This window comes from Peromyscus maniculatus, chromosome 10 (assembly GCF_049852395.1).
Source record: "Peromyscus maniculatus bairdii isolate BWxNUB_F1_BW_parent chromosome 10, HU_Pman_BW_mat_3.1, whole genome shotgun sequence".
Classification (NCBI taxonomy): Eukaryota; Metazoa; Chordata; class Mammalia; order Rodentia; family Cricetidae; genus Peromyscus; species Peromyscus maniculatus.
The window spans coordinates 48,412,445-48,438,048 of NC_134861.1; the positions used below are offsets into that span (position 1 = coordinate 48,412,445).

At 37.9% G+C, this 25,604-nt stretch overlaps 1 protein-coding gene across 1 annotated transcript in view; it reads right to left on the bottom strand.

Annotated features, from left to right (window-relative positions):
* Positions 1-25,160, bottom strand: part of Dhx15 (DEAH-box helicase 15) — a 43,387-nt gene extending 18,227 nt beyond the window's left edge. The window contains exons 1-6 of the mRNA XM_006976092.4: positions 24,855-25,160; positions 18,995-19,430; positions 14,746-14,939; positions 5,237-5,396; positions 3,867-4,085; positions 635-802 (exon numbers count right to left, since the gene is read on the bottom strand). Of these exons, the coding sequence (XP_006976154.1) occupies positions 635-802; positions 3,867-4,085; positions 5,237-5,396; positions 14,746-14,939; positions 18,995-19,430; positions 24,855-24,925 (1,248 nt within the window). The 5' untranslated portion in view covers positions 24,926-25,160. The remainder of the gene's footprint in view (positions 1-634; positions 803-3,866; positions 4,086-5,236; positions 5,397-14,745; positions 14,940-18,994; positions 19,431-24,854) is intronic.
* Between the last annotated feature and the right edge of the window lie 444 nt (positions 25,161-25,604).

The following is a 25,604-nucleotide window of genomic DNA, read 5'->3' on the forward strand; positions in this document are numbered from 1 at the left end:
TCTGCTAAGAACAAACGGCCTCTGTCGGAGAAAGCACTTGTTGTCTTTGTTTTGCTCCCCCCCCCCCCCATGACAGGGTTTCCTCTGTGTAGCCTTGGCTGTCCTGGAATTCACTTTGTAGACTATGTTGGCCTTGAACACACAGAAATCCACCTGCCTCTACTTCCTGAGTGCTGGGATTAAAGGTGTCCACCACCACCGCCCACAGTTCGCTTTCTTATACAAGAATTAAAAAAAAAAAAAGAATGCAGTTCACCTGAATACACTTTGCCATTTACTTCTAAAATTCAGATTATTTTGTTGTGGCCAATCACACATCCATAACTTTGGGTGTGGTGGGCTTTTTGTTGTTGTTGTTTTCTTTTGGAGACAGGGTCTCACTATGTACACCATGAAAGACTGGCCTTGAATTTGTGCTAACTCTTTTTTTCCTGGAAGTTTCTACTTGTAACCCAGGCTGATTTTAAATTCTTTATCATCCTGATAAAGATTTTAGAATCTTTATCACTTCTCTGCAAGAGTGTTAGAATTACAGACACATACCATGACACCCAGCTTATAATTTATAGTTGTTCATATTTGGTATCTCATAACTTTTCTATTATCGATAACTATAAGGAATATTTAATGTTACCTTTCTTCCAATTGCTCCATTCTGTTTTTTTGGAGGTGGTGGCTCAAAAATACGTTGCTGCTGCTGGGGTGGAAGTGTAGAATACAATGGAATGATTTTAATATCTCCAACTTCAGGGCCCAAATCATCAACCTCACGCTTTATTCTCTTACAAGCCTCATCAATTTCCTACAAAACAGACATTGAATGAAAACAAAAAGCGTAGAATATAAATATTCGTCATAATCATCATTGTATATATTTCATTTGACATATCAATTTTCTTATTGATAATCCATTCCTATCATTTCACTGATAATCTATTTTAAACTTGGTAACCAAAATTAAAGAAATTTCAATGTGATTTTGAAACAACCAATGAAATTTTTGATTTCTGTATTGAGCCAAATATTTAACTGCTGTGTTTGCATTCCCTACCCCTTTTCTTCAAGACTCAGATGTCCTAATTAATTCTCAACAAATTGTATTAAAATTGAAATTTCTCACCCAGGAATATTGAACTGCACTCATAACCTTTTCAATTTTCACAATCTAAAAGAAACTGATGTGTTAGATATTTAAAATAAGCCAATTAGGCTTTAATGTCACATATCACTAATGTAATTATATGGAAGAATTGTTTCACTGTACCTAATGAGAACAAGCACCTTTACATTATCAACATAGATATTTCACAAGTAGGCTGATGAGCAAATGCCTTAGAGCTGCTTCAGAATTTTCCTCACCAGGGCAAACTATTCCATTGCATTTGCATTCAAATACAAATTTAAAGACAGACATAATAAATGCATTTGGGAATGGAGCAGTAACTCTGGAGTGGCAAATGGCTTAAAAAGTGAAGGATGGTGGACAAATGTTTTGCTGAAACAATTAAACTTGGAAGTACATTAATTTATGAAACATCTGTCATGTATTTAACAAGGCAGTCAGCTATTCTAACGAATAAACTATTTATTCAAAGAGTATTATTAAGAGGAAAAAAAAGGAATTTCAAGTAAACTGGATTTGTATCAAACTAGGTTTCCTGAAATGATTTTAAACCAACTTGCAGTTGTTTCTGTGTTAAAGAATATAAAATTTGGGGCTGGTTCACAGGCTAAGCATACTGGCTGTTATTCCAGGGCCCGAGTTTGGTTCCGAGCACCAACATGGTAGCTCACAACCATCTGTAACTCTGTACTTGGTGCTCTGTTCTAGCCTTCTGTGTACAAGGTATACAACACATACAAGCAAACATGCATACACACAAAGTTAAATAAATCTTTAAAAATATACAATCCCTGCATAAAAGAAAACCTTTTTGCCTACTTCAAAATACCAATTTTCTTAAGTATCTTAAGGTTGTTTAACACAAGAAAATTACTATAAACAATCCAGTGTTTTGAGCTAGGCAGTGATCGCACACACATTAAACCCAACACTCGGGAGGCAGAAGCACGTGGATCTCTGTGGGTTCAAGGTCGGCCTGGTCTACAAAGTGAGTTCTAGAACAGCCAGGGCTACACAGAGAAACCCTGACTTGAAAAAATAAAAACAAACAAGAATCCAATGTTTCTTTTGAGACTACCTCAAATTTCTAGAAAATGAAAATCGAATGCCATATATTTTAAAAAAAAAAAAAAAGTTAAAGTCTTTCTAGGGGAAAAAAATGTACTTTTAAATAGTCTATCTAGACCAAAATGCCCCCTGCTGGCATGTAAATACAGAATTAAGACCCCTATCAAAGTGAAAAACGACTTTAAATAAAGAAAATTAAGACTCCCAATATTTGATTTGTTAATGTCAGCAACACATTAAAAAGTGATCAACCTAACATCTACACTTCAACTATTAAAAGACTTTGCTAATAAACACAATGAATGAAATAAATAAATGCAAAACAAACCAACCAAAAGTCTTCAAATTCAAAACATATCAAGAATTCACAGCTACAATTTCACTTCATTTCATAACATGCCAGCACACACCCGAAAACATGGCTTACTGCCTTCCTTTCCCCAATGAATGAAATGAATCGCATTAAGCTGGCTTAGGAAAAGACCCTTCTGGTTCTCCCCATGAGATCACCTGAAACTTCCAATACTATTCAAATATACCTAGTTGTTGGAGCAGATTTAAGCCAAGAGGAAGAGAGAAACTGTAGAGAGCAAACGTAAGAAAACAAAATGAGCACGCGATCAGCACCAACAGTTACAGGATGAATGCTGTTTACTGCCATTTGAAAAGCAGTAAGTCTTGCAGAAGCTTTATGGAAAATTTCCACTTTAACTGCATAAAAAGGGTGAGTAGTAACAAAAGAGAAAAACTTTACCCAGAAAACTGCATTTTCAACACATCTTAGGCTCACAAAAGAACTAAGGAAAAGAATTTACAAACACCTTTCCCCAAGACATTTGGCAATGTCTACATACGTCTTTGCTGGCTACCCCTCACTCACGAAGCATTGCCATATCTAATATGGATAGGCTGGGAATACTGATAAATGTCCTACCATGCACAGGCATCTGACAACACATTTTTTCCAACTCACAACATACAGTATTTAGGCTGAAAAGCCATACTCTGCAAGGAAACCATGTCCAAAGGCACAAATCATGCGGACAATTCCAGGATTAAAAAAAAATAATTGAAAATTTACAACTCTCAACTGCATGGCATTGCTAAAATATCATCTAGCTACGGGAGCTGGACATTATAAAAAGGTTTTGGGGAAATGAAGACTAGAGCAGTTTTCCACAACACTATTTTGGTGTCATTATGTATCACAGGAGGGATCTTTTGGAACTATAAACACGTCTCTGGAAAGGCGACCCAGCATCTTAAATGAACTAAGGAGCTTGCAGGCATGTAGACTCTTGTGTTTCCTCCTCAAACTTCACTATTTCAAAAAACACTGAACAGAAACAAGAATTTGTTTAACAAATTCTTCCTTCAGACCAGAAATCTATTGACCATACTTAAGACATTCTAGAACAGGACTCAGACCTTCAATTGTAAAAGGTACCCAATATTTAAAGGACCAAAACCATCTACATTTCAACTGAATACTTTTCTTCATATGTACCACTTTAAATAGAAATATATAGGAAAAGGTGGTTAAACATTTTATACACTCAACAATTAAGCTGAAGGAAGAACTTGAATGATTAATGTGAGAAAACTATGACCGGTCTTTGCCATGGAAGTTTAGAGTTGCTGGCTAATAGAAACTACATAAAGCAAATGATGATACCTCTTGGCCAGTTAAGAAAAGGAGAAGGTCTCCTTCTTCCTCTTCACACATATGTATCTGGATCACTGTTCGAATTGCTGCTTCAAGATAGTCTCTCTCTGGTTCTGGAGTATAAAAAATCTCAACAGGATGTGTTCGGCCAGGAATAGTTAAGAGAGGACAGTTATCAAAGTAAATCTGGAATTTCCCAGCATCAAGGGTAGCACTCATAACTATAACCTGTAGGAGAAAAACAGTAAATTACTTTTGCAGTTTTATCTTTCAAGATTCTTAAATAATCTCAAAAGGAAAAAAAGTAGTTACTGTCCTAAGTAAGCATATATTATCAGCAATAAAGAAAGCCCTTAAGGCTGGGTGTAGTGGTGTATGTCTTCTTTAATCCCAGCACTAGGGAGACACGGGCATGGAAAATCTGTGAGGTCAAGGCCAACCTTGTCTACATAGTGAGTTCAGGACAGCATACACAGTGAGATCCTTCTCACCCCCTCCACCCCCAAAAGTCAGTCTTTGAAAATAAAGAAATATTAAAAAAAAAAAGTAGAGGACAGTGTAGTAGCATACCCAGGTAGATCACTACGTGGGCTCAAAGACAGCCAGAGTTATATAGTAAAACCCTGTTTTTAAAAAACAAAAATAAGCCAAGTGGTGGTGACACATGCCTTTAATCCCAGCACTCAGGTGGCAGGGGCAGGTGGATCTGTGAGTTCAAGGCCAGCATGGTCTACATACACAGCAGGACAAGCCAGGGAAATAGAGAAACCCCGTCTCTCCAAAATAAAATAAAATTAAATTAAATACAGAAAGGAATAAACTATAGCTATTTGTATTTTAAAATTCTAGACTATCAGATAAGTAAATAGTATCTTCTCATAAGCCCCATGTAAGGGATACACTCAATATGCATTATGAAAATAAAGAGTGGTTAATATGCAATAATATAATTACTGACAGATTTAACTATCTCCAAATAGGGAGGGAGAAGGGGGACAACAAAACCCAACAGACCAGATAAAAATGTATTTATTTCTTCCAAATTATCTTTAATGAGCACAGCGTATTTTGAAAACCTAAAGTATATTAGGGTCTTCAGGCTGGCTGGCCACCAAAGCCCAGGGGTCTTCCCATATCCACCTCCTTGGCCCAGGGTTTACAAGATGGTGCTACCACACTTATGACCATAAGACATTTTCTTTGGGGTTGATGTCCCTGTGTATAGTTACTCCCACCCTGTTATACTAGAGAATCCAATACCTCTGGCCTCTGCTGGCACCTGCACTCATGTGCACATTCCTAGGAGAGAAAGAGTGCGCACACACACACACACACACACACACACACATTTAAAAACAAAAAACAAATCACTTCTTCACCTTTAAATCTGATCTCTGTCTTACAACTTCCTTCAAAACACCCATGAGAATATCTGTAGCCAATGTTCTTTCATGAGCCTCATCAAGAATTATCACACCATAACGCTCCAGGAGGGGATCATTCATAGCTTCACGAAGTAGCATCCCGTCAGTCATATACCTATAATCAATCACAAAGAATACTAGTCAAGACTCAGCTATATGGTTTTAAAATGAACCATACTGACATAAGTAACAACTACAAAAATTTATTAGAGTTTTAAGAGTGCATGAAAGCTAATTATCATAAAATCTTACCAAATACTTAAGTATACTGAGAAACATAACGTAACTCCTGATTGTGCCATACAATGATATAATATCCTAAGAAACATAACTCCTGATTGTGCCACACAAATGCTAAAACCAAATTTGTCACTTAAATAAAAAAAAAAAAAAAACCCTGAAAAATTTCAAAACAAGCCAATAAACCATTTTTAGCTATTTCATGCCACTACACTACTAAAACGTTACTACATGTAAAACGTACATTTGGGGTGAAAATGAAATCCTAACTTTTAAGGTAATAATGTTAACAACAGCTGACACCACACAAGTCTATCCCCTATCCTCAACACCACCAATGAAATGACCTAAAGCTCTGAGAATGACAGCATCAGCACAAGAATGCTGATACTTAAATGATACTTAAATGAATGATAAATCAAAAAAAGAAAAGAAACCAGACTTAGAAATGGCTTCAGAGAATGCAGTTAATATGGACTCCAATCAGTACACAAGGAATCAAGTAGAGTCAGTATCAGAGCAAGGGTAGAACATTGTATGGGTCAGCCATCTCCTGTCCATTCCATTCTGGCCAGTGCTGTAACTAATTCAGAACAACTATCCTTAAGTTTGGCACCTGGACAAAAACACAGTATGCCTTTAAATGCTAAAGTCACAGTTTATGGTCACTTAAATAAAAGCCCATTCTTTTATTTAGAAATTTAAATGGTATACAAAATCTGAAGCCATCATTTATGACTTCATTTTGGCTCATGTGTCCTATGTCTAATCATACCTAATCTTTCAGGAGCCAACTTGACTTCAGTTTATACCATCTACTGAAGCAGTTCAGCAATTGGACAGCATACAAAATAGTGAACCCCTCTATTTCATCTAAAGTAATTCTAAATTTATTACAAATATTCGGCAAAGAAGTACACCTTCACTACACACGAGTCAAATTTCAGACAAGGACTTGTTATATAGCACTGGCTGGCCCAGGCCTCATGAGTGCTGATGAGAGTCAACCTACCTGGTCCCTATTTATACAGTCTGTGTTTTTTTAGCGTTCTTTTAAAAATAAACCACTGCCATTTCTGTAATCAACTCCCAAGATTTTATTTTACACACATGAAAGAAAAAAAATCACTATCAATTAAACAATGACCAAATGTCCTAACACCGGCTTCTAGTCTTGAAATATTTCATCTATTTGAGGGTATTTGGCAATTGCTATTTTCAGATGCGCTACTGACATGAGCTAGGCAATTCAGTGACAAAGTAATTGTGGATAAGCGCCTTAGCTACAACAAAATTCTTGTTTGAACTTTAAGGGGACATGAAAGAATTACTTATTTCAACAATATTTGTTCAAATGCCTATATAGCATACCTCAGTGCTGCTTCTACACCTTTGCGAACTATCAGTTGCTAGTCTTTCAATAGGAAACCCTACATTTTTGAAAGCACTTTAATTAGCAGATTAATTCAGTCTGTTATTTCCAAAAGTTCACAATGTATACTTGAAATTTACAATATACAAAACTAGATCAGTATCAAATATTCACAGGAAATGATAACCTCCAAATTCCTACCAATTACAAGATTTTATCTGATTCTAAGATGTACTTCAATTTATAAGAAAGATACAAAACTGGCATATTATTAAGTCTCTCACTTGTTTAGATAGGCTTCCAATCATAATTATTTAACAAATTAAATCCAAGTAAAATAAACAAAAAGCTAGTGCTGAATAACAGTAACCTAAGTAATTTTCAACTAATATATACAAATAGCATAGAGTTACCAATAAACTGCATCTAACTTACTCTGAACTAATGAGTGCTAATGAAAATAAAATTCTGGATGTTTCTATATATGTGTTTCCAAAAACTTTAAAGTGAAAGGTAAGATCCACTCTAGATGTGGGTGCCATCATGCCAGAGGCTAAGGAAGGTCCTGGAGTAGAAACCACCACCTGAGCTTTCCTTCTCCTTCTTCGCCACAGAAAGAGTTATGACCAGCTGCCTCATACTTCTGACCACCATGCCCTCTTCATGATGTTCCCCATCCCTTCTTAAAAGATAAGCCAAAATAAGCTTTCTCCTTTTTGTTGCTTGTCTGATGTGTGGTCATGGCAAAGAGAAAAATAACACCCAAATTAATATGCCTACTTTATAGAAAGCAGTTTCTTTAAAGTTATAAAGAATCAACATTTCTGAAGGATATTATCTTTTGAATATGGTATCTTTGGAGGATTGGTTTCAGCACATCAAGCAGATACCAAAATCTGTGTGGCTTTTGAAGTCTTATATAAATTAGCCTGGTATTTGCATATAACCTCTAAATATTTTCCTATATATATTTTATTTTCTAGATGTACAACAAATAAGATGCAAATGTTATATAAAGTTTTATTCTTTATGGAATGACAAGCAAGTGTCCAAGACTAAAAGTAATATTTTTTCTGGATTATTTTCAATTTTCATTTTCACAAATGCCAAATACCAACTATATTTACTTTTATATGCCTTACCATCCCACCTTTAGCTACAGAATTTCTGGATGACAATGGTAACAGAACAAAGCAAAAATGGCTTCATTAAGAGAAGATAGTTCTGTAATAGAGACTGTCCCCATCCCAGGGTAGTTCAACTTTACCCTAGGGTTGATTGTGTATTAAAAACACAGGACTTCTGATGGGCTAACTCAAACACTTATATAATATTAAATAGAAACTTCAAGCAAACCTACCCAATATAAATGAAGTTCTACAAAAAGATAGTTCTGTTGTCTAATATTAAGATCTCTTTACAAACAGCCTAGTTATAATACCTGGCTATATTATAGACATTCCAACAAGCTGAGTTTGGATAGTTAATAATCTCAGTGTCTGTATATATATTCACAGCCAATAAATTAAACCAATACTTCTGTTATGAACAGGTCACCCAAAATGATTTTAAATTTATGAAAGTCTCCTAAATAACTTAGGTTTATGGAAGCATGTTTTCATCTTAACAATGTAAAAAGTAACATTACTATTAACTCAAGATAACTGAGGAGGATGTCAACAACCATTTCTTGATAATTTTCACAGGATCAAGTTTAATCTGACAAGACTGAACAATAAGTACAACAGTATATCACGTTACTGGCTATAGCGGTTCTCAACCTTCCTTATGCTGCAATCCTTTAACACAGTTCTTCACATTGTGCTGACTCCCAACCATAAAATTATTTTTGTTGCTACTTCATAACTTTAATTTTGCTGTTATGAATCATAATGTAAGTATCTGATATGGAAGACATCTGATATGGAACCCCCAAAGGGGTCACAACCCATAGGTTGAGAATCACTGGGCTATAGTGAGAACTAAATGTAGATACTCATCTAAAGAAATATACAGTATTTTAGATACCTTAATGTTCTAATAAAGCAAAGCAAAAACTAGGAAATATCAAACCCTCTTTGTGATACATACATATTCAATCTCAGCTGAAATACTTAGCCCAGACACCTATGTAATGTATGTAGATTTAATGTATTTAGTTTGTTTCAGAGTTAAGACACCTACAAGAAAAACCCTAAAAATTTAGTAACTGAGACAGAAAAAAAAAAATCATATCATTTTTAAATACTTTCACAACTTGTACAACTCTAAATTGTGAAGGCTTTATTATATTCTCTTCCCCCCGGAAAAACATGGCAAAAGCTGAGGTTATCATTTCTATGCAGAATTTTCTAAAACATTGGCACTGTAAACAAGCGAGCCTTTCTACAATCAATCCTTCTTAAGCACATAAATATTAGAAGTATAAGTAGAAAATCAAATTGGTTTGCACTGAGAGGGGCAAAAAGCATTTCCCTTGTAAACCAAGGATCTGAGTTCAGTCTAACATTTAGAAAAACTACTACACACATTTAAAAAATAAAGAATTCTACTTGAATAGTAACAATTATTTTAGTCTTTTTAGAGTTGCTTAAAGGGTCAACTAACCATTTGTTCTCCAAGGTCAAACTAAACCATTTAGCGTAAGTGCTATTGAGCCTACTACTATAAATTACTTTTAAATTGTACAATTGTGGCCTTAAAGTAGTCGCAGACCTTTTTACCTCTTACCTCAAGGCCCAAAGTTATTTGCCTACTTCTACAATGACAAACACCAAATTTTAACTCATGCTGACCTCCCTAAACTGTAATTCATTATTGTGCTATATAGAACTTTATTAAATTGCTTTCTTAAGCCCCTTTTTAATTAGTTTAGCTGATGTCTTCATTACTTTTCTATTATTGTGAAGAGACACTAAGACCAAGGCAACTTATAAAGTTTTTTGGAGACAGCCCGCTTTCAGTCTCAGAGGCTGAATCCATGACCATCACGGCAGGAAGGATGGATGGGAGCAAAGAGGCATGGCACTGGAACAGTAGTAGCTCAGAGCTTACATATTACCAGAAAGTTGGAGGGAGAGAGATGAAACTGTGACCCACCCCTAGTGACACACTTCCTCAAACAAGGCCATATCTTCTCCAAGACCACACTTCCTTAGAGGAGTCCTTCCCCAAGAGTCCAACTGTTAACCAGATTCAAATATTTGAGCCTATGAGGGCTACTCTCACTCAAATAAGCACAGTTGGTTAGTAAGATTCAACTTATCAAGACAGAAATGTACTACCACTACCATCAGCAGCAACTGTTAGCCATGTTGACTACACACTACTAATCTGTCAGTAATTACTTAGTTGTACACAGATCAAGATACTCAGAATAATCCTTGAGACAGTTATGAGCTCCATCTTCTGAAACTTCCAACTAATTATCACACTTTAAGTAGCAGGACTAGTACCAACTCAAGACCCTAGGATAGAGGAAACATCATGTTGGTTCTCAAATTCCCCATCTGCTAGAGCACTGTGTCCTGCTGGCCAGTACTCCAGAGTCTAAATTCTTATAGTTAGCACTTCAGTATTAAATTTGCCATGTGATAGCTTATAATCCACTGGGTGCCAACCTTAAATGTTCTGTACCACCAAGATCCTTACTGAGTAGGGTTTGTATTTTGCTTGGTAGGACCTTTGGTTTTTTTCATCTTCTTACCTACCTTTGAAATTAAAAGAAGTCTACAAATTTTATGATCTAGATTGTATAAACCTATTTTGTTAAAAATATATTTCCTTCAAGCTGTACATGGGGCAGTTTATATGAAACCCAAGACTGCCATCCATTTTTCCCTCTCACATATTTCAACCACATCCTCTTGAATTTACCTTTTCTTAGCTTCCTAGCAGCTTACTCTCAAATTATACACCAGATAAAATTCTCAGTAGAGTATCAGAACAATAGTCAACAGGAAAAAACTCATGTCCCCCAAAAATTATACTTTGTTTTATAAACTAACCCCAGACTGGGTCTCCTTTAAAATTCCAAAACCAAAGTTACTAAGATAACCAAACATATTCAGAATGAACAGGAAATTACATAAATCACTCAATCACCATGTCCCACTTCACCAACAGAACCTTTAAGAAGTCAGGGGATTTTAGTGAATCTGCCTCCTTCCCTAATTTTGCTAAATATTCATCAAGATTTTTGTAGTTACAAGTTTCCCATTCCTCTATTGCCTATTTGACTTCCTCAGATTAAATGGAAAAAGGAAGGAGAATCCACAAAAGTTCTATACAAGGAAGTACAGGAAACAGACATAAATCCCGCCCCAAAGATACTATGGCTCAACTAGGCAAGACAGATTAAAATTGCTTCCTTGATCTTACACTGTCTCCATAATAATCTAGTTCTTTAATATCTTAAAAGCTCATACAAGTTTGTTCAATGTATGATTTTTTTTTATTAGAAATGAAAGACCTGTAGTATTTTCTAAAGCAAAAAAAAAAAGTTAGCTACTCCACATGGTAGCACATGCCTCTAAACCAACCCTTAGGAGGCAGTCAGGCAGAACTCAGTTCTAGGCCATCCTGATCTATACAGCAAAGCCCAGGACAGCTAGGGTTACAGAGACCCTGTCTCAAAAACACACACAAAGTTGTTATTACCACAGAAACATGACTCAGAAGTTAAAGACACTTCTATTACATCTGATATCTGCGTTTGATCTGCTGGAATCTAAATGGTGGAGAGAACCACAAGCTGTTCTGTTATATACTCATACATGGGCCATGGCGGGCCAAGCTCAAACTCACACCCAAATTTTATATATTTAAAGGCTTAAAAACTAACCTTCCCCTTAAGAGAACAAATAGAAAGAAAAAGATTCTATCCCATACACCTGAAATTCTCTCACCCTATACCTATATCCTTCTATTAGCTTTAACTGGGTCTTAGACTTTCAACAGTAATTGTTCAAGACTGAGATACAGATCACTGGTAAAGTACTTGCCTAGTGAGCACAAGATCCTGGGTTAGACTCCACACCAACACCAAAACAAACCCATTTCTCATCTAAAGTGAATCCTGAGTTATTCGTCCATATAAACACCATGTTCTGCTTCCAATATCTGAAACTTTGTATTTGTATTTGATGGACATGGAGCAGATTAATTTCTTACTACTACACTGCTGAACATATAAAGCTCTGTTAAATAGCTAAATTGTTGAGTATTTCTTGGTAAATACTGGATTTCCTCAATATCAAGCTTCTTCTAATTGTGCAGCTGGAAAAAAATTATCTTAACTACCACTAATATTAGCAAAAGCCAACTCCAAAATATTTTTCTATCCTTTGTAGAACTTAATACATATCAAACACTGAAAATAATATATTATCAATACTATATAGGACCGATTTTAAGGACACACAAATATAGCCTCAAACTGCCTAAGTTGTGAGACATTCAAGAAAAATCTTTTTTTCCCTTTTTCTTCTCTAAGACAGGGTTTCTCTGTGTAGCCCTAGCTGTCCTGGAACTTGCTTTGTTGACCTGGCTGGCCTTGAATTCAGAGATTCGTCTGCCTCTGCCTCCCAAATGCTGGCATTAAAGGTGTATACCACCACTGCCCTGATAAGAAAAATCTTTGAAAGTCAGTTTTCTTTACTATTCTTTTGTATTAAAAATTCATTTGACTATTTGATGAAAATATGAGGACTTTAGCTTCTAAATAGGAAAATAGCTAATCCAGTGTAAAGAACTGTCCTATGCATGCACTCTTCCTACTCAATTAACTATACAACTAGCATTCAGTTTATTAAAGCTTTAGCTATTGTTAACATATGAGTTTTCAGTGAGTTAATACATTATATAGCAAACATAGCCAGGTACTTTTTTACAGCACTGCTTAGTGAAGCAGTCCTGTCAATCAAAACTACCACTAGAGCTCTTCCCATTAAATAATACTTAGAGTTACAATTTTTCTTTCCTTGAAGGAAAGAATGAAAAAATATATACCCATTTCCAAGACTATTAACAATGCCAGGTTAGTTTTAACTACTGAAGAGATTGCAAAACACCAATAAGCTTACCTTATCAGGAATAATTTTTTTTAAAGCTTAATTACAATTTCTGGGAATTGCTTAGTAAGATAAAATGACAATACCAAAAATGCTTTCACTTTGAAATACTGCACCTGTTTGTTTCGCTCTTTTAAAGTGAACCAATCTTTCACAAAGATGCATCTTTTGAAAATCTACCCTTCCTCACTTTCTATCACACACACTATTAACACAGCTTGTACCTTTCTTAAATTCCAAATTGTTTTCTCCCCTAAACTGTACATAATCAAATGTCAAAAAAAAAAAAAAAAAAAAAAAAGATTCCTTTTAGAAACAAGGAAAAATCTGTTAAGAAATTATGAAGTTGTGCCAGGCGGTGGTGGTGCACGCCTTTAATCCCAGCACTTGGGAGGCAGAACCAGGTGGATCCCTGTGAGTTCGAGGCCAGCCTGGTCTACAGAGCGAGATCCAGGACAGCACCAAAGCTACACAGAAAAACCCTAGGGGGGGAGGGTTATGAAGTTCTAATGAAATGAAACACACCCAAGAACTAGAAAAAAGTGAAATATTAGATAAAAAGTAACTGATTATTCTGACTAAAGAATTGTTTTTAAGTTATACATTTTAAGGAACATACTAAATACTAAATATTTAAAGACAAGAATATGTAATATTTAAGATCTGATTACTTTAAGAGTGAAAATTCTCAAATATGGATGAAACAAAAAAGGTCGAAGATGGTGAATACAGAATCTCATACTGTTCTAAAAGTCTACAAACATTTGAAATTTTATACACTACAATTTTTCCTAATCCAATCAAGTAAGTCTCATTTATCTCACTACAAGGTATAGCTACACCACAGGTTCATGTCACTGACCACTTAACACGTGTGCCAGTTATCTGTTTACAATGCAACTGATAACCGTAACATAACCAATTTCTTTCTAAAACTGACTAAATGACCTATAAATGCAAATTTAAAAAAAAAAGAGAGTTAAGATTTGTTGGACAATATATACCGCTACTTATGCAGAACATAACTAAATGATACAGAAAACAACTAGGCAAGTAAAAGTTATGAGGCTCAGCCGGGCGGTGGTGGCGCACGCCTTTAATCCCAGCACTCGGGAGGCAGAGGCAGGCGGATCTCTGTGAGTTCGAGGCCAGCCTGGGCTACCAAGTGAGTCCCAGGAAAGGCGCAAAGCTACACAGAGAAACCCTGTCTCGAAAAACCAAAAAAAAAAAAAAAAAAAAAAAAAAAAAAAAAAAAAAAAAGTTATGAGGCTCAATATGGTCACGAGTATACCAACTATAAAGAAGCAGAATCTTAAGGAGGTATCATAAATACATTATTACAGAAGATTCCTCCATGAGCTCATGCACAACAAGAACTGTATTATCAATTTCCCTTACCCACAAATAAATCATATCCCACCCACACCATTTGCTCTAAAAGTAACTTTTTTAACGGACATTTTTACTATTTATCATATTTAACTAAACAATCTACTAAAACCTCACATTTTATGGTATCAGTAATATTTCACAGAAGATGAAGCATCATGTAAGTAAAATCTGACCTTTGAAACAGAATTTCTACTGAAGGGATAAATAGATTATCACCAAGGGAAAAAACTGATTAAAAAAATTAAGAAGTCACCTGGCATGTCTAAGACAGTCTACTGCATTCAATTCTAAACCTGTAACTCCATTAGTAAAGCTCTGTAACTAATGGTAGATTTAGAGAAGCTACATTTTAGAGGAGCATCCACCCATTTTAAAGATAGTGTACTTACTTAAGAATGGTTTTTGCACTACTGCAGTCTTCAAATCGAATGGAGTAGCCAACCTCCTGGCCTAACATTACATCCATCTCATCAGCAACTCTCTGAGCCACACTCATGGCAGCCACTCGTCTGGGCTGTGTACACGCAACTCCTCTTTTGGGTCCCGGCAATGATCGCATATACTCCACACACCACTGTGGTATCTATGAAATAATTTCACATTTAAAATGTTATGCTTTGCCTGAATACAAACTATATGCATCATCAAGTACTTTATTTCGTTCTAATAATTTAAAGCAAAATTCAATTACGCAAACAAGCTATTTATGACTCACATTACAATAGCTAGAAGGGTTCATAAATAACATTGATGTGATATAATTATACTCCTGGGTAGGCAAAGTCCACTCAGACTGCTCAATATGCTCAACAGTACATCTGCACCATCACTATTTTTTAAACAATAGAAGAAAACACCAATTTAAATTCTAAGTTCTACCCTTTATAAAAAATTTTAAGTCTCAAAAGTAAAATGTAACATGGTTCTGAAAGTCTCACATTTTTAATTATAAAAACTGTAGGCACAAGCATCATATCCTCTTGTGGCTATAAATTGCAGTGTATCAAAAGGTCATCATAACACTGTTCCTCTTCTTCCAAGAGTGGTATACACAGTGATAGTACCTTAGATACCATCTTAAAAGTTCTTGAAATTGCCACCTTCAAGTTCAACAGGACAGAGCAGCAGCCAAGGAAAAAAGGGAAAAGAAAATCCCAAGCTCAAGAGGGTCATTATGGTGACCTGATACACTATGTAAACATGAAGGAACTCTCTCATTGTTTGGTTCCCTAGTTATTTAACTGGAAAGAGTAGGAAGGAAGATGCAGATGTTCACCACCTTCAGCAAGAATCCTCTGCTACATGATTTCCTAAGTACAGAGTTTCTGTTTTATGTGATGGAAAAGCCCCACAGACAGTAGTATCAGGACATATCATGAATGTAATAAATACAATTAATGTAATTAATGAATATCATAAATATAGCTATTGAATGAATACTGCGAATGTAATCAATAAATACCACAAATGTAATATCATGAGTATAATTAATGAATATCATGAATGTAATTAATATCTTGAATGTAATTCATGTCACTGAATTGTGAACTTAAAAATGGTTACAACTGCAAATATTATGTTCATTTAAAAAAATAAGGTGGAATATAATCACCATATATTATGTGTATGAAATTGAAGACAGCGATGTTCTAATAGAAAGTGGTGATGGTATCATGGGCCTATGAGGATGCTAGACTAAAGTCTATCAAACTGTGCAAACAGGCAAATTATATACTATGTGAATTATTTGTCAATAAAGATTTTATAAAACATTAAAAAAAATCCTCTGCTACAAGTACCTGAATCTGTCTCCATCAAAGCTTCTGAGAGCCTAACAGGTTCTAATGCTACAGAATACAGAGGGTTTGGATCTAAGTGTTTATATGATGCTATCTGATGAAAAATGTTGGTTAGTATACTGTTATGTAATTTAATTACTCTAGCTATTAGGCTAACTTCTGCATAAAAATAAGTAACTCAAAGGCAAAGCAATTACGTTGTTTCTCCAAAGAAAACAGTATGTTATGCTTCAAGGGCTTAAATAAAGAAAATGATATAACTAAAATAACAGTACCTCCCTAGTTCTGTGAACCAACAGACCGAGTCAGGCGCTTTTTTAGGAAAGCTTTATTTATCTACTTTTATTTCACCATCCCTCCTCCAAGAGTAGAAAGAAAAATGTGGTGACCAATCAAGGTAAAATTCAAAGCACTGAGTAGGAGATCAAAGGAACAATTAATCCTTAATTCTTAAAAAAAAAAAAAAACCTTCAGATTTTGGGGTTAAAAAAAATCCATTCCAATAAAATGAATGACTTAACCTCATTTTAGAAACAAGATAGTTCAGTTAATTTCACAGATTTCCATCTTTTAGAAGTTCTTTGTACTCTTAACTGATGACAAAATAATAAACACCCACCTTCTGTAAAAATTTTTCTACAAAAAAATACTTTTTCAAACAAAACTTTTCTAGTAGGGTACATATTTTACATAGAGTCCCAATCCTAATGTCTACCCTGATAGAAAGTACTTGGTTCTCCTTATATTCTCATCTGCATAATGCAAACTATCTTCAAGGCAAAGGCATAAAAAAAAACTTAAAATGGGATAAAGTATGAAAAAATATAGTGCTTTACACTCCAAAAGTGCTAATTAAACAAAGATTGGTAATACTATGTAAACCTACTGGTAAAATATCCGAAATTTAAAATTCTATGACATTAATAATTTAGAGCTATTGGTTCAACAATCATTTTTAAAGATTTCAACACATTAAAGTTTGAGGGTTTTTTTGAAACAGGGTCTCTTTCTGTAGAACAGGCTGCCCCTAAACTTTGTCCTACCACACACAGCTAAGTTTGAGTTCTGAACATCAAGTTGTCCCTCAATTAAGTCTTAATATTTTTGGTTGCTATAGAATCAAAATGTCTCCACGAAATATTTAAATTGATTTGTAGCACATAATTTTTAAAAAAGTAAAAAATAAATCCTAAGCCAGGCATGATATTCCACGTCTGTAACCACCAGGTTCAGAATGGCAAGCTAGATGCAAGCCTAGCCTACATAGCAAGATCTCAAAAAAAAGCACATACATCAATGATAGAGCTCTTGCCTAGCAGCATGCTCAATTAAAAATGTTTACCTATATTCTTAAAAATGAAAAAATAACCAGTAAAAGCATATTATTTTACATATTAAGATGGGCAATTATTAAGTTCATTCCTATGGTTCCCTGAATTTTATAAATTTTCTACCTAGTCCAGTGACTCTTTAACTGATGGTTTTCAGGTTAGAACACATGAGAAGCAGTTAACTTCACTCAAGTCTGCAAGGAAATGCATATTAATCCCCAAAAGTACTACTACTTTTCACCTATCAGATTAATAGAATTTAAATTCAGGGATATTACTTTTCACCTATCAGATTAATAGAATTGAAGTTCGGGGATATAATCAAAAAGTTTATGGATGCTTTTAAGTTCATATGTTCCCGCCGGGCGGTGGTGGCACATGCCTTTAATCCCAGCACTGGGGAGGCAGAGGCAGGCAGATCTCTGAGTTCGAAGCCAGCCTGGGCTACAGAGTGAGTTTCAGGAAAGGTGCAAAGCTACACAGAGAAACCCTGTCTCGAAAAACCAAAAAGAGTTCATATGTTCCCTAAGGAAAGAAGGGCTATTTGGCTACATGTAGTACAACTACAATAAATCCAGCCAGTTCAGAATCTATAAACACATTTGCCCCCAACAAAGCCTATGGCCAGCAAGAAATCTCAATGACTTAAAGGCACTTGCCATTAAGGCTTACAACTTAAATTCAATCCTCTGTACCTATATGGTGAGAGAGGATTCTCCCAAGTCATCCTGATTGCTACCCGTGTGCTTGGAGCATGGGTACACCCATACACAAACATAAATAGATGCAATAAAATACAAAATATAAAAACAAGCTACCTGTCTATCACAGGGTCTAGTAAGTACTGGCTTGTTCATGTTTAAAGACTACAGGCACCTACTGAGACACCTGTAACTGTGTTTAGTACTACACAGGGGAGGCAGATGGATGTAGGTCACAACTAGAGACTTTGGACCTTGTAGCATTTCTTTTTCTTTCTGTGAGATGGGAACTCATGTAGACCAATCAAGGGTGGCCTTGATTGAATTCAAAGACCTGCCTACCTCTGATTCCTAAATACTGGAATTTAAAAGCTATGTGTTATCATGACTGGAAACTTCAATTTTTGACACTATTCACATAATTCAAATATTTTAACAAAGAAATAACTACCCCAATGTTTCAGATCTCTCTACTCAAGCACCAGAAAACAAACTTTGTACTCCCAACTCTAATGTCCCAGGGTTAAAATGTGTTGGAAATTATTCCTGCCGTACTCAAAATAACAAGATGAGAAATATTAGCTATTTTCCTGTGTAGACTAAGAAAAAACAACACTCTCTATTGGAATAACACCCTGGAAGTCACTATAGTGCTCACCAAAGTACTCTTCTTTAAGGCACTCTACGTGGCAGAAAATTGGAAATGAATAGACAAACACTAGAAAATGACTACCATGACCAAATCAGCACATTTAGTTAAGTTTAAACATGAACATAACGTATTTGCCATAGTATTTAACAACTCACCTGTGTTGTTTTACCAGACCCAGTCTCACCAACCAGTACAAATGACTGATGTCTAACAAGAATATCTGTAAACCTATCCTTGTATTCCCAAACAGGGAGCTGCAGCCGTTTCTTTAGAATATCATAATATCGAGGAGTATGGGGCAGGTTGGTAAATGGATTAATGCACTGTGGAAGTGATGTGTGTCCTGCGTGTCCGGTGTGTGTTGAATGGGCAGAATGTGTAGAATGTGTTGAATGAGCCGAGTGGGTTGAGTGAGCTGAATGAGAAGCTTTTAAAGGCGGCAATCCAGCACTGATAAGCATAGCATTGGTGGAAGCTCTCAATTCCTTTTCCTTTTCTTTTTCCCTCTCCCGTTCTCTATCTCCTCTATCGCGTTCTCGGTCACGATCTTTAGATCGGTCTTCTCTATCCCGGTCTCTATCCCGGTCTTTCCTGGAAATATAAAAATTTAGAAAACAGAGGGATTATTTATAAAACCATGTCTCAATGAATTATTAGAAATGAATAGATTCTTCATGCACCACCATAACATCCTTTACTAGATGAGGTCTCTAGCTCCACCCTTCTAGAACTTTAAGCATGACAACATTACAAACTGATCCACAGGCCATCCAAATAGCTCAGCAGATAAAGGTTGGATCCCAAGCCTGAGAGTCTGAATTCAATATCCAGAACCCACATGGTAGGAGAAGACCAACTCTTCGAATCTCTCCTTAACACAAACTCCAATATAACATAAAAAACAAATCACAACAAAAAACCTGAAGCTGGACATAGTGACACAAACCTTTAATCCCAGCACTTGGGAGGCAGAGGCAGGTGGATCTCTGAGTTTGTATCTATAACAAGTAATCCTAATGGAGTAAATCCAACTTATAAACCATAAGCTGCCAAGGTTTTGGGACCCGGACGAAAATAATGAGGCAATGTGGAGGTGACAGAAACAAACTCTTAAACCTGTCATACAGTCCAACACATAAAGTTCATTTCCTGCGACTCAAGTATCTATAGTGCATAGTAGGAAAGAGCATTCCCTGTCCATAGTCTAGTAGGGGAGCAACAGTCAAGACCTTCAGCTGAATACAACTAAATGCTTACTAAACACAGCATTGTATGAAAATAGTTCAGCCACAGCACTGGTAAACTGATAAACTTTAGCTGATCCTGTTCTTAAAATATGGGATTTGATTCCACACAAACTTGCAGTAAAGAAAAGCCTTATTAGCATGTGACTTCTCCCAACCTAAAGTCCACCCACTACAGAATTATAAAACATATGACATAAAACTGAAATAAAGCCACACATGCCATCCAAAACCCAAAGAAATCAAAAGTATATAGGTAAAAGATTACTTAAGAAGAAAAAAAAAAAGACCATGCCATAGTGGTGCACGCCTTTAATCCCAGCACTTGGCAGGTAGAGGAAGGCGGATCTCTGAATTCGAGGCCACCCTGGTCAACAAAGCAAGTTTCAGGACAACTAGGACTGTTACACAAATAAACCTGCCCTCCCCCCCAAAAAAAAACAAAAAAAGAGGAAAAAAAAAGAAAAGAAATACAACTCAAAATTTCAATCTTGACCCCCTCTTTGAAATATCTCCCCAACCATCACCTTCGTTGCTAATTTTGCTTCTCATTTAGGTGTTCCTTAACTGGGCATTTATATCACCTCAAAAATGTGAGTTCAAAGTTTATAAAGCAAAGAAGGAAGTATATAGACTCAAATAGCTCAAAGACTAGATACCTTTATAGGCCTAGTAGCTCAGTGGGTAAAAGCACTTGCTGTGAAAGCAAGAAAACCTGAGTTGAAATCTGCAGCTCCCTTTGTAAACCTGTAACCCCGGCACTGGTGAGGGCGGGAAGACAGGTGGATCTTGAGTTTGCAGGCCAGCCTAGCTGGAACAGTCAGCTTCAGATTCAGTGAGACCCTGTCTCAAATGAGTGGGCAATGTATTTGAACGGGGTGTATGGGGCTGTGCACAAGTGTGCCATAAGAAGGGTTTAGGTTTGTGGTTATCACTTCATTCTAAAGGACAAAAAAAGAAGCTGAACAAGCATCTCCTATATTTAAGAGTATGGAATCAGACAGTTAAGATACAGACCTAACCTTTCCAAAGCAACAAAACCTAGGGAAGAGACACCAGACAAATCAATCCATGTAATGCTTTGTGATAAATTAATACCTACACTAACACACTTTTCCAGGACACATTTCACCTACAGCTTCATTACTATAGCGGACAAAGAAATACAGTGCAAAACACAAGGATTTGCTGATCAATAGTGAGAATTTAAAGCTCCTCCCCCGCAAAAAACAGAGGGTTATGGCAACCATAGCTGCAAAACTACAGGAAAGGCCTAAGACTGGTTTATCTACTCTGCAAAGTGAGAACTATTAACAAACCATCAAGACAACATTTGGGATGCAGAAAACTAATTCAATGGCCTAGAAAAGCTGTTGCAGTTCACAAAGGCTACTCTGGATGACAAAGGTAAAAGAGCTGTTATGTCCTCTCCACACATAGGGAGACTTGTCCATGCACACGTTTTCTTATTGATGTGTGCATTTATAAAAGCTTTGTTAATAAAAATTTGTTAGTTAAGCATAACACTTTTAATTTTAAAGAAAATAAAAACAATCCTGGTGTAGCAGTACACATCTTTAATGCCAGAACTTGGGAGGCAGAGGCAGGCTGATCTCTGGTCTACATAGCGAGTTTCTAAGATAGCCATAGATATGTAGAGAAACACTGTCTCAAAAAGAGGGAAGAAGGGGAGGGGAGGGGAGGAGAGGGAAGAGGAGGGGAGGGGAGGGGAAGAGAAAGAGAGCTCTAAATAGTTCAGTCAACACTATGACATGTATCAAGAACTGTCCGTGTTTCCTTGCTCACATGCAATTGTGTCTATTGATATGGAACTAAAAACATTAAGTAAGCTAATACTATGATAATGTTCTCTGGCATATCTGAAATGTGCCAACAAACACTGGTTACTACTGATGGTTCAGTTTAAATTGTACCTGGAATAATAACAGGCATGAATATATTGCTAATAAGAATGGAAACTAGGCATCTACATCCGAGTATTTTATATAAACACTGCTTTTTCTGACAATCTCTCAGAACTTCTAAGCATGTGTGTTTATATACAAGAATACTAATACTTTTCATCTGGGAATACAAAAACCTGGGAAATGACTTAACATTGAGCAAGACAGGAGATGCACCTTACATACAACAGGAGTACTATGCAACCAACAGGAAGGCTATCGCTGTTGTTAATGATATGAGATAAAAAATAAATCAAAGCATACATCCACACAAATCCTGTGAGCTCACTGTTTTTACAGTTCACATATATGAATAAATACGCTCTCCAAAGACGGAAATAAATATTTGGAGGAATTTACTACTTTTTTTTCCCTTTATACCTTGACATAACATTTCTTGTCCACTGCATCTAATTATTTAATCTCAGCTACCACACAGGATTGCACTGAAACACTTTTCTACATACAAAGCACCTTCAACAGTATCAGGTACTCCCTGTAATTAAAAGTTCTGATCAGGAATACTAAAAACCATTAGAATGAAAATTCCCCTATCTTCAGATTCTTCCAGAGCTGGTGAGATGCTCAGCCAGTAAAGGCAATTGCCACCATGACCCCTGAGGTCCACCTGGTAGGAGCTAACTCACTACTATGTTTTCTTCCAAAGGCCACACACACACAAAAGGTAAGACAGTAGGGTCTGGTGACAGCTGGATTCACAAAATGAACAAACCTATGATGCCAAATAGACTAAACAAGGAGGGAGGGAAGGAAGGAGGAAGGAGAGAAGGAAGGGCAAAGGATCCCTGGCTGTCAAAAGTACATTCAAACTGGGGGGGGGGGGGGATACCAAGCACAAATGTTGTATAAACTCATTACTAAAGAAAACCAGTTCTATAAGAAAAGGTACTCAACTGGGCGGTGGTGGCGCACACCTTTAATCCCAGCAATCGGGAGGCAGAGCCAGATGGATCTCTGTGAGTTCAAGGCCAGTCTGGGCTACAGAGCCAGTTACAGGAAAGGCACAAAGCTATACAGAGAAACTCTGTCTCAAAAAACAAACAAAAGAAAGAAAAGGTACTCAGAAAACCTAGGAAACGGTGAAAAACTGCCCTCCAGAATCTCTAGAAATTAAGGAAATACTGTACAAATGACCTAACTCTCCTACACTCACTGACAAATATGTAATATTCAGAGGAAATATGCAGCCATGATACACCCAAAAGTCCGTTTTACCAAGGTTATGTTGTGCAAGAAAAAGGAAATCATCATATACACTTGTAGCATGGAACTCCCAATCCTAATAAAAAGCTTTTTCGAATGAACATAACAAAAAAGCACTGTTTCCCAGTGTTTATTCCAATGTGACCTCTGAGGACGGAAATTAGTTGCTTCTTAGCCAAATGTGACATTCACTTTAGCTTCACAGAAGTTCAGAACCAAATATCATCCCCGCCTTTACCCACATAATATAAATGCCATTATGACAGGTGGTAATGTCTAACTACATTACTAAGATTCATGTTGAGAAAAGCAGAGTTCTAGATGTCACTACATAAAGTATGGAAAAGCTCACTGTAACCCTTGGAGAATACGTGTTTCTACCTCTAAGTCCTATGACCAAGCTCATATACTAACATTTGGGAGTATTTGCTTGAAGGAACAGTCTAAGAAACCGTCTTGTGATACTGTGTTATTACAATGTCTGGTATTACAAGATATTTTTTAAAAAATCTACAGGGTCAAACTGTGACAAACCTGCTTTCCATATCAGTATTTCAATCTAATGAGAGTATTAGAGCACATCCTATCCTGACCTATACTTCACACTGATAGTTAGAAATCAAACCCCAAAGTACTGTCCATGAATAAAAACTCCGAGGCCACACAGGTGAGTCGGTGTCACAAGGCACAAGAAAATGATAAAAATCATGCAACAAATTTGGATATTCGGACTAATGTGGACTTTGTTTTTTAATTCACCAAACACATCTCCGTACTGCCACAGTGAAAACATACAGCCTAAAGTGGGGGGTAGGAATATAAACCAAAGTACATTTTAAGTATGAACTGTGAAAGAAAACTGGAAAATGATCACTATAATACAACTTCTTACATGCTAAATGCCTCTTCCCTTTGCGAGAGTCTAAGAAAATGACCCAAACTGCCAGATCAAGAATCGGCGTAACCATTTCTCAATCTGCACGTGGGTTATGTTTGCTCATACATGCTTAACAACACTTTTTGCAAAGTGAGCCCAAAGTGGGCAAGGGATAGAAAATAACTTAGGGAGCCGAGGGTGCAAATACATCTTTTCACCGTCCTGCCCCAGTGATGCTCTCAGCAAGATCGATTTTTTAAGCAAAGCAGGAAATAAAGGAGATGGCGGGAGGGCAGGCGAAGGGCGGAAGTTGGCAACGGCCTCCGCTCCAGTGCCTCAATGGAACGAGGCCCGTCGTCTCCCGCCAAACAGTGCGCCCCGCGGTCTGATCGCTCCCATCACCAAGCCGACTGCTCCCAGCGCCGCCCGGGGCCGCCCGCGGCCCGGTGCCCTTGGCCACGGGGTTCCGGCCGCCCTCCCCCGGCTGCGGGCCTCACGCGAGCACCGAGGCCTCGCGCGGCCCGCTCCTCACGCCCGCCGCCCGCGGCCTCGTGGCCACCGCAGGCCTCTCGTCCTCGCCGCACACCCTCGGGCCCGCGCCCACCTGGCCGGCCGGCGCTAAGACAAAGACGCGGCTGCCGGGCCTGCTCCCCGCCACCAGCCAACAAAAGCCCGGGCCGCGACCGCGCGCCCCGGCCTGCCTTACCCATCGGTCCCCGCACGCTTCTTGCCGGAGGGGTAATCCTCCCCAAGGTCCAACCGATGCCGCTTGGACATCCTCGCACTCCCGAGAGCGGACGCTTAGGAAGGAAGGGAGAAGAGAGACTCCAGCAGCGCGACCCGCACAGAAGAGGCCCGCTGCTCACCTCGCGGGGACCCCCACCCCTCCCGCCACCGCAGCCCGCTCCGTGCGGCCCGAACCAGGAGCTAAAATGGCGGCCGCGACGAGGGCTGGGCCTGCGCGCGCGCGCGCGCAGACGCGCGCCCCCGCCTGCCTGCCTCCGCGGCGGGCGGGCGGGCGGGCGGGCGGGCGGGCGGGCCGGCGGGCCGGCGTGGTGCGTGCGCGCGCGCGCCGGCCGGCCGGAGGCGGGAACGCCAGCCGCTCCCGCTCTGCGATTGGCCGAAACGTCCTGCGCCGTGGCGCGCCGTCCCCCACCTCTCCGGGGTGGGAGGGGGGCTCCTCCCTCTCCCTCGGATAGGTGCGCCCGTCTAGACAAGCGGCGGCGGCTGGGAGGGACGGGAGATGCGCCTCAAGCTGTTACTGGCAGCCTGGAGTTCAATCGCCAAGTTGGAAAAGCCTAGACAGGAAATCTCTATCCGTCTGTTGTCTTTACTTTTGCTGTCTAGGGTCTGTAGCCCAGCAAGGTTAGGAAAGTCGTGGAGAGCACACACAGCTGATAAGTGGCCGAGCAGGACACAACTATTTTTATAACTCCAGAACCAGAATTTGCTGTTG